Raw genomic sequence first — 10,662 nt, forward strand, 5'->3', positions numbered from 1 at the left:
TTACTAACTTTTATTAATATTCCTGACTTGGATAGATAATCATCTAAAATTATCTGAAAGGCGTTTGTCGTTGTATTTTCAAACTTTTACATTTTCAAAACTATGCTTAAAAAAAACACATCCTCATGTGCTTTTTCAAAACTTTGTTTCCTCTATATAAAAACACCAATTATTATATTTTGAATCAAATATTTTGTGTTACTCAACCTTATATAACATATACCACCATTAATGCAGATAATAATACATTAGTGACATCCTTAATGTATCAAAACCTAAATACACTAAATCATTTGATTAAACTAATACAAACTACTATTCTAATTCTACAGTTTCTAACCTCAAAATCATATATTTCATAGAGAGAGGATTTCTTCAAGTTGGCTATCATGAGTCAAATCTTGACCCTTGGATTAAAATCAAGGATCAAGATTCCTTTAATTTCATTTGTATATGCATAAAATGATAAAAGATTCATATCGTATGACTTGAAAAATAGTTCACTAGTCAAAACATCGATATTTTGTTTCTTTATTCTTTCTATATATTATAAATTATTTCCTATTACATTTGTATCTAAAAAACTTTAAAACTAAACATAAAAATTCCATCTATGTTGATTGTATTTCACAATCATTAATAAAAGTTATGAGGTCAGTTGAATCATATACTAAAATATTTAAAGAATATGTTTGCATGATTCATCACTCAATGAGATGATATAACTTTACCCCTAGATTGTGGTATGATGATCATGGTGTGATCCGCGCCTTGTCCATCTATTTGTGTTGGTCAATGCCCGGGTAGAGTCCCAAAATGTGCTCGGACATGAAGTCATGGCGCGTCAAGATACCGACAATTGGTGGTCTCTGCAACAAAAAATAGAAAAACTCGATGTCAATGACATAATTTGAAACCCATACGTTTACCTTTGAAAAAAATGAAAAACTTAAAATTAATCAAAAAAATGTTTTGAAAAAATGTGGGTGTCAAATGGTTAAAAAGTCACCCACGATCTCAGACTTATTATTGAAAAAGCTAGTTTGTTGTGGAAATAATATAATTTTGGAATCATACTTGTCACATAAATTATTGTATTAAAAAACTTACAGTTTGGAATTTTGGATTAAAGTGACAAAAAAGCCGTCCATCATGTTGGTCTCAATTCCTTCTCTCTTACCCTTTACCCAACCCACCCATTTTGACAGCTCCAATATATACAGGTTGTTCGAAAGTCAATATGGACCAAGAAAATAGAAGGCCCGAGCCAAAAACCTGCTATAATTTGGTCCTCTTCTTGGTTAAAGCCTTTAGTAAACCAGTTCTCAATTCAGGATATTCTAAAAATCAATTCCTGGTTTACGCCAGTTGGAACCCGAACCAGTTCTTTGTATATAAAGTTATCTTTCTAAAAGATAAGCACATTATTCTCAAATTATGATCATAAAAATGGTTCTGTTTGCTGTCTAGTTCAGCAGCAAACCGGTTCTGGGATGATATTGGACCGCTAACTATATACGTTGTATGAGAGAATGGGCTTACTCCAGGAGTCTTTGGTACCACACACAGGTGCCTAAGTCCAAGCTCCCTGAAAGCCACAGCAGCTTTTGCTAGAGACATTGTCTCTACAACAGTGTACGGTGATGTATTAGTAATCGGATGCAGGTCAACATACATATCCATCTCTTCCGGCTTTACATCCAAATCTTCTAACTTTGGGCCCTTTCCTAAACCAGCTTTAGCAAAATCATTCGCATGGTACCTTCTTAACATTTCGGTTCCAGTCAAGCGTCTATCTTTAGTAAACATCTTTCCTTTAAGTAAAACAATCAAATGAGACCTCAAAACAACCCCACAAAGTTCCGGGGCTTCCAAAAAAGGGGGCTCATCAATGACAGGAAAACCGTTATGTGAAGTTAGCCTTAGAGAATGTACTATGTTACTAACTTTTTCAACGCCAGAAAATGAAATCAACGGTCCAGAAACAACATCACCTGCAACCAACTGTCTCATGTATGGTTCAGCATGGGCTTCAAGAAAAGGTAACCCCTTCATTTTCACTATTTGGTCATAAACACCCTTATTAAAGTTATCAGCCACTGATTTTGAGATAAGCAGAACAAGCATCACTAACGGAAGAATTATGAGATTATTTGTGAGTTCAAGAAGTATGATACAAAGTGAGACAGTCATCCTCATCGTACCACCTAAAAAAGAGGCGGCCCCAAGGAGAGCAAAAAGGCCTATATTAAGATTTGAGACGGAAACAAGTAGTGTGCCAACAAAACGACCATAAGACGCTCCAGCAAGAATAACGGGAATGAAGAGTCCAGAAGGAATTGCAATGCCATAAGTTATGATACCGAGGGAATACATGACCATAAAGAAAACAAGAAGGGTAGTTATGCGGAATTCATTTTCATTTATGGAACTAAATAAGCTGCGAATGGCGTCATCATTAGTGTTGAGTATAAGGGAGGCAAGATCGTTATAGTGACCAGGTGGACATTGGAAGTGTTTGTAGTTCCCTGAACGCCCTTCTGTTGGGCATTGTACCTGTAAGCCAGTGGGGCATGGGACACAATTTGAGAGCCAGGGAATACCATAAGCACAACAAGAGGTTAGAAGCGAAATGATAACAACCAAAAATACCCTAAAATTAGGACCTTTCCTGCAAAAAATCAAGAAGTATAATGTTAACAAACTAACCAAAGGGAAATTATAATTGTTTAATTATAAGGCGTTTGGATGCACATTATGGAAAACCTACTATCTAATCTAATAAACATTATGGAAAACCTATTATCTAATTTGAAAGAGATTAGTACTCCATATAAAGGAAAAGTGAATTAGCAGTTTTATTATAACCTAAGATACCAGTTTAGTTGCAGACATATCAGACAGACTATCAAAATTTGATTATATAACTTCTAAATTAATTGAATAATCATATACGAAAACTCCAGTTACCCAAAACAATATTGATTATGTGATTACAGTCCACAGTAATCGGATAATCAGTTTCGAAACGCAAATTGGACTCTGGTGAAATTATTGTCTAACAGTTTGCATCAGTTTTGGTAGTTCGTAGGTTTCATTGATAATTTATGATAATTAGTATTTGAGATCACATATTCTAACTTAGAAGGACGAAACATAAGAATGACTTACTCATTGATAATGCTATAAGTACGGAGGACCTTGTCCACGAGAAAATTGTATAAACTTCCTAAGATTCCTCCACCAACTCCAAGTAATGTAACGGCCAAAAGGTCCACCATATTATAGTCCGGTATTGTGCTGTTGATATCAAACATGATGAGACCACCTTCCCCAAATAGTCCACAGTTTCCACTTCTACAATATTCAATGAGAGATCTCAACACCACAGCTACAACCGCAGTGGTGAAAAAGGTTCTCCATAGAAGCGCACTCCGCCACCTACAAGTTGTTGAATATGGCATAACATACATCACACAAGATATAAATGTAGAGGTGGACACTTAGACCCATTTACCCGTAAATTGATTTGAATGGTGTTTTACTTCAAATCGCTTAAGTTAAAATTCTTAGATATTAAGAAAACGGGTTAAGAGTTGCCCAAAGTTCAATTTTAACGCATACAGCCACATAAATAGCTTTATTCAAAGACTCGAATTACTATTGTGATGATATCGCCTTCATAATCATAAAAAATGCGTTAAGTATACATAATAGTTACAAAAAGGTGACAGTTTCTAAAGGTCAAATCCAGCCCAACATGACCCATTGTAAAATATGACTCATTTCACATATTCATGCAGAATCCGTTTTGATCTTTTAACTTTCTCACCCTTTCTGACCATCTTGATTTAATAGTTTTACTTATATAAATCAAAATCTATGAATAAATAGGTTTATGAGAAAGAGATTGAGAGAGACCAAGAGGCTGCTTCTTCAAGAGCAAAAAGGACACCACCAACTGGGGCACGGAAGGCGGCTGCAACACCAGCTGCAGCTCCACAGGTGATTAGATCCCTTCGGTCCCTGTCATTTTTAAAGTATCTAAGCCAATTCCATGTCAAATGGTACTTGCGTGAACCTCCTTGACCAAGTAAATTCGCTATGCAAGCCCCAGTGTGCACCATAGGTCCTTCCTTCCCCACGACAAATCCAGCAGCACAACCAAGTATGGATCCAAAGATCTATTCAATTTTATCACCATAGCATAATATGTTTGAGACTTCACATTAGAGAAAAGAAAGTACACTTACATATAGATGGGTCATGTTGGGTTATATTATATCTCAAATGGGTCATGTAGTCAAGCTAGAGAGATTTAACTAAACATGAGACACTGATGGGCTGAACAGGACTAACAAGTCGAAAGGCGTACAAGACATATTCAAATGCATAAAACCTCATAAGTCACTTCTTATATTCTAAGGTCTTTGTAACCATATATAATACTTTGATTATTTATAAAACTCAAATAATGGATGTAAAATGTATATAAGTCGGCCTAACTCAACTTAACCCATTTTGACCCACACTAAATGATTTCCCATTACTCAACCCGCTCGATCAACCCATTTTTCCACCTCTACTTAAAAACTCCGACTAGCATACTGATAACGCTTAGAAAGGTTAATCAATATTCTTTGTACCTCACAAAGCAGCCAGAAGCTTTCAAATCTGGCATGCTGAGATACATTAGAAGTATACTGTTACTGAGCCCACCAAGATGAAAATAAGTTTAGTTACCTAAAAGACTACCGAGATTTCCATTTTCATCATAAGGTAACATAATTGGCAATATAATAAGTTTTCGCAAAGCACTGACTTTTTATATATGCGATGGGTGGAAATAGAGAGAGCATTAGCACGTGATGCATACCTTTACGAAGAGTGTACTTGGAGCGAGAATAGAATGTGCATCTATTCCATTGAGATAAGCTTTAACTTCAGGTATACCAGACCCCGCTGCTGCAGGGGCAACATAAGCACAAAGAACTCCAGCACAGAACGCAAGAAGCAGGTTAATGCCAGCAAATGTAGCAAATGCCAAGTAATAGCTGCAATTAGACAAGAAACTCTCACGGTTGTGCATGTATCTAACTAGAGTTATAAATATTCCAACAGGCTTACCTTTGCTGAAGCATAAGCTGGCTAGTGAGAAGAAACTTGAAACCGGCAATATTCTCTACTGCAAGATTATTAAAAAAGCCCACAAGCCCTGTGATTATTCCTATACATAAGGCTAGTGTCCACTTCAACACAACATACTGAAATATCTGCACCTTCTTTCTAGACCTCCAGTCCTGCTTAAAAAGATCGTTTTCAAGAATCCTGCAAAAGTGTGAACTACAGTGAATATCCCAGAAAAGTAGAAAATATGTCAAGTATACTTTTCCGATAGAATGTGTCTATAAAAACAAAAGTAACAGGATTAAACAGTCAAACTAACTAAACTCAACAGAACTATTTTACAAAACCTTCGACGTATTGCAACTTTTCATGTGTAAGAATAGCCGAGTAGCAAACATAGAGCAAATTGACTAGTTCTATATTGGCTAAGGTGGGTTCATCAAACTTTCTAAATAAACCTTTTTTATTCAGATGGACTTCTAAAACTGGAATTCTAGCAAGCAATCAATGAACAAAAAGACAAAAAAATAAAAATAATAATAATAATACTTATTTAAGAAACTTTTAAAAATATCTAATACCCAATTGGTAAAGTATTTTATATTCATTCATAGTTAAGGAATATGATCAATTAAACAAATATACCTAAGACGAGTACCAAAGTGAGGTTACTATTAAATCAAACAAAAGTAGAAACCTCTTCTGTCTTACAACTTCACTTTCACATTAAGTGAATTTGCCCACTTTTTATTCATATATCTCAAAAATAAAGTAACAAATCAAATATATTCACTCGAACCATTTCGTCATCCAAATTAACAACCGTAATCAGACATCATGAACATTTAACTAGTAGACAAACGATGAAAAATCAATATATGGTTCGTGATCTAAAGCATATGCAACAAACTTTTGTGCACTGATCCATTAATTCTTGTAAGAAACAGAACATAACACATTAAACAGACAAGAGCATCAAAAAACGAATAAACAAAAAAACAAATAAAGATAGAAAAGATGATTTTACTCGTAATCAAGGGACTCGATAGGACAAACATTAGAACCAACAATGGCGATCTGGGACGACGTATTAACTCTGTTTTTCGAAAGAAGAGGTTGTCTATTCATCATTCTTTCTTCATAACCTGATCCATTTCTCTCCATTTTTCCTCCATCACATTCTATATCAACATTTGTCTCCATTTCTCTTTCTTTTCCTTTTTCTCTCTATGTAAATGTATACATACAGTCCTATATATGCATACAACACAACAAACCAAAATGTAAAATTTTATAAGAAATCTTGGATCATTTAATAATGTCTCAACCAGATTATTACTTACAGACCCTCTATATGTATAATATGTATTATATCAACTTTTTGATCATGATCATGATCATGGTCATGGTCATTTTACAATAAAAATGTTATTATATAATAATGTGTATATATATAGACTGACCTCTGGTAATGAAATGTTAATGTGTTTGAGATGAAATAGGATCATGGAAATGAATTTATATGTGACATACAAACACACACACACAAATACATATAAAAACAAAGACTAAATCTTGTTTCTGACAGTTTGATTGATATATAGGAAAGTAGTTAAATGTTGAATATATATCTATATCTATGAAAGAAATAGAAAAAGCTGACACTTGTATGACATTGTTATTGAGTAGGAACCACAAAATCATATGAAAAGTAAGTAAGAGAGAGAGAAATAAAGAAAGATCTAGATGATTAAGAATTCTAAAGGTTGCTTCATATATGGAGAATATAAAGTTTACTTTCATTTAAGGTTTTTTGTTTTTGCAATTATAGTATGACATTTTATATTGAGAAAAATACTAGCATGGTACCCGCGCAAATGCAACGGCATGACCACAATGCGATGGTGACGGGCGGCGATGGTGACGGGCGACTGTGGCGACTGACGGTGGTGTCGACGAGTAGTGTGGGCTATTATGTAAATTTAATTAATACAATGGTTAGTATAGTTATTTTAAAGGTTGAGGGACTAATGGTGTTTTTGTTTCATTTAGAGTGAGGTTGTATCGTATTTATGAAGTATTGTTTTAATGGAGGGCAATTCTGACATTTTTCCCCCTGTAACTTTCAACAGGGGGTCTATTCTTTTTAATAAGAAGTATAGATATATAGTTAGTATAATGTTATAAACTATTTAGACATCTATCGATTACAAAGATAGTTTCATGGTAAGACACTCTTAAAAAAAATCTCTAAGTTCAAATAAGGATTCAGATTTTTTTAAAGTATTTTTGTTTAACATTTGAGACTCCACAATGATATCCAATTGAAAAAATATGTAAAACTCAAACTACGCATGTTTGAAATGAATCTCAGTACTCTCAAAAACCTCCCTAATAATCCACTCATACAAATGTAGGAAGTGAGATTCAAACCTTGGTGGATTTCCTCAAGATCTAAGACCTTACCACGATGGGCCATCAACCCATTGGCTGATCCTCTAAAGTTAATATCAACTTTACTAACAAAGTTGATGATTTGACCATTGAATTAAAATCAATGGTTAAGATTCAAAGATTATTATTGAATATTAGCCTTTTATTTTAATCCAATAATAAAAATAAATAAATTTATTAGTGGTGGCTCGAAATATAATACATAAACACATAAGTTACAGTTTAGACAAGATATATATGAGTTAAAAGGATACATAAACATACTAACGTGCATCAACGAAGAAGCATTGGAGGAGTAAAATAAGAGGTGTGTAGATTTATCGGATCATGCATTTTTAATTTAAAAATGCATTAATATTTGGTTTTGATATACTTTTTAAGTTTTAACAGGTATTGTCATAGTTGTCCTTGTACATTTTTCCTCACACACACACACAAAAAAAACACATTTACCTATTAGGATTTAGTTAAGGAAAATAATTGATATCTAAAAGTATACCTAATAAGGAAGGATTGACACGTGGCAAATCTAATGGTAAAAATCATGAAAGAGAATATGTGGAACCATGTGTCAAAATTTAAATATATTAGGTATACTTTTAAACACATTATTAGGCATATTTATCATTATCCTTTAATTAAACCAAACTTTTAAAACTCCTTATCACAATGCCACCTTAAAAATGGTCAGAATGTCCAAATGATAATGTAAATTGATTATAGTTACCCACTTGTTTAGAAAGAAAAATTCAAGAATCATGACTAATCATACACAAACAATTATTTTGTATGGAATTTTAATACAATTAGTTAGAGGAACTACTACTAAATCTCCATATTTAACGCTACATTTACGTTTATCCTTGTCATAATTTCTAAAAATAAGTATCCTAGATTGGATTAGATTAGATTGAAAGCAAGATTCACGTTGCTAGTCGCTATCCACTTCTATTTCTTACAGTCAGGTTGACCTCGTGATAAATAAGCAAAAAGCCACATTTAATTCCCAACTGTATTTCTCATGCTATTTACAACAAACCCAAATTTATAGAAATATATTAAACAATTCAGATTCATCTCGATCTATATGTTCTTTTTGAAACCACTAAGATAACTGAAAGTGGTTAATTATGCCCTCATCTCTAAATACATGATACATCTATTCAAGGTTTCAATCCTCACTTCTTGTAAGATTGTATGTTCTTTTTTAAGTTTAAGTAACATTATACAACTTTTCTACCTTCAGTAGAAATAAGGATATTTATATTTTAACTTCTCTCATACATGATTATAATCGACGATATTAGGACCTAAAATATGTGAAAAACAGTATTTGATGTTACTTATATCTTTTTGAGAATTTAAATGAATTTGATAGATTACATGGTTAAAATGAATCAACCTTTAAGTATATTTTTTTTAGTTACTTGCAAGATTGGTCCATGTGGTTTGTACATTTTAGCAAGAGGGTCCTTTTTCGAGAATCGTTGCAATGGGGTCCATATTTTGAGAGTTTTTTTTTGCAAAATTGGTCCAATTTGACGTATCCGTTAAAGTTGGTCGTCAAGTGTGCACATGTGGGGGTATTTATGTACTTTTCACCCCACAGGGACCCCATTGCTAAAAAGGAAAAACCACAGGGACCCATCTTGCAATTAACACCTTAATTTTATTTTTTTTTGATTTAATTCAAAAGATTGTAACGTACAATTATCTGCTCGTTAAATCTCTAATATTAAATTTATGTACACTTTAAAATTTTAATAATGGAGATATACCTTATATAAATATTTTTATTTTTAAAAACTGATTTATATGTAAACTTTTGTTATTATATAAGCTTAAATAAATAAAAGATTTTATGTTAGTAATTTGATATTTATTAAATAGAAAAAAGCAAATTTGTTCAAATGATATAAATGTAATATATGATATTTTAATATATGGCATTTTAGTTATCTACTATCGTGTCAAATACACAAAAAATCGACAACATTTTATGAAAAATAAAATAAGTTATTAAATAAATACAAATAAAAAAAACCTATAAATTCTAATTTACAAATATAAGAAAAAACAAACTAGCAATTTGATATTTGCCTTAAAAAAACAAAATCTTTGATACATTCTTAGAATGTAGATATAAGTTATTATGTGAATTAGAGTTTAATCATCAATTGAAGTATTTACAAGTTTTAGAATTTTAAGTGAAAATATATTTTTAGTAGTTTAACTATAAATAATCATGAAAAGCTAAAAAGTGTTAAAAATTATATTTAAGTTAATTATTTAATAAGATTTTTTTTTTATGGGAAAGTTAAAGAGTATTAATTAGTGATGGATTTTAAAAATTGTAAGTTACTTAAACTTTTTTCACAACTATTAATATAATTAATAATAAAAGTTTTTTAGTTCCATATTTTTTATTTATAACTTTAATTATGATACATGTAAATTTATTTTTTAAGTTAACTAAGATTTTTAAATTGTTAAGAAGTTGTTAGACCAATAGTCTTTTATTATATATAAAGAAGCGTTAGTTGCAAGATTGGTCCATATGGTTTATCCATTTTAGCAACGGGGGTCCTTGTGAGGTGGAAAGTACATAAATACCCCACACATGTTGCACATGTGACGACCACCTCTAACAGATCCGTCGAAATTGGACCAATTTTACAAAAAAAATCTCAAAATAAGGACCCCATAGCAACGATTATTGAAAAGAGACCCCCTTTGCTAAAATGTACAAACCACAAGGACCAATATCGCAATTAACTCTCTTTCTTTTCTTTTTTTAACTAGAAAATCGCATCTATGTTGTAATAATGTTGGATGATTCCTAAAGATAAATTTAATTTTTATGTATCAAATTTAAAAATAAAAAAATAAACGTCAATCAACTTTATACTACTTTAGAGTTTCGAACAAAACCTGAGTATGTAAAAAATTATGTTTGCTACATATATGTTAGTAAAATATTAGAAATTGAAATAATTAACTTAAATAGATATAGAAAATAATATAAACATATTTGTCAAATTCATACGATCACAAATCGATGTATATATAATCCTAATATAT

General features: G+C 31.8%; 1 protein-coding gene across 1 annotated transcript; it reads right to left on the reverse strand.

Moving 5' to 3' along the window:
• Nucleotides 1-454: 454 nt before the first annotated feature.
• LOC122594304 (chloride channel protein CLC-c-like) lies at nt 455-6,716 on the reverse strand. Its single transcript, XM_043766780.1, has 8 exons — nt 6,591-6,716; nt 6,155-6,378; nt 5,128-5,328; nt 4,877-5,054; nt 3,922-4,184; nt 3,172-3,441; nt 1,543-2,671; nt 455-869 (listed from the first exon to the last, which is right to left on the reverse strand). Exons 2-8 carry the CDS (start codon nt 6,328-6,330, stop codon nt 780-782), a joined length of 2,307 nt encoding a protein of 768 aa, XP_043622715.1. The 5' UTR covers nt 6,331-6,378; nt 6,591-6,716; the 3' UTR covers nt 455-779.
• Nucleotides 6,717-10,662: the final 3,946 nt, after the last annotated feature.

This window comes from Erigeron canadensis, chromosome 3 (genome assembly GCF_010389155.1).
Source record: "Erigeron canadensis isolate Cc75 chromosome 3, C_canadensis_v1, whole genome shotgun sequence".
Taxonomy (NCBI): domain Eukaryota; kingdom Viridiplantae; phylum Streptophyta; class Magnoliopsida; order Asterales; family Asteraceae; genus Erigeron; species Erigeron canadensis.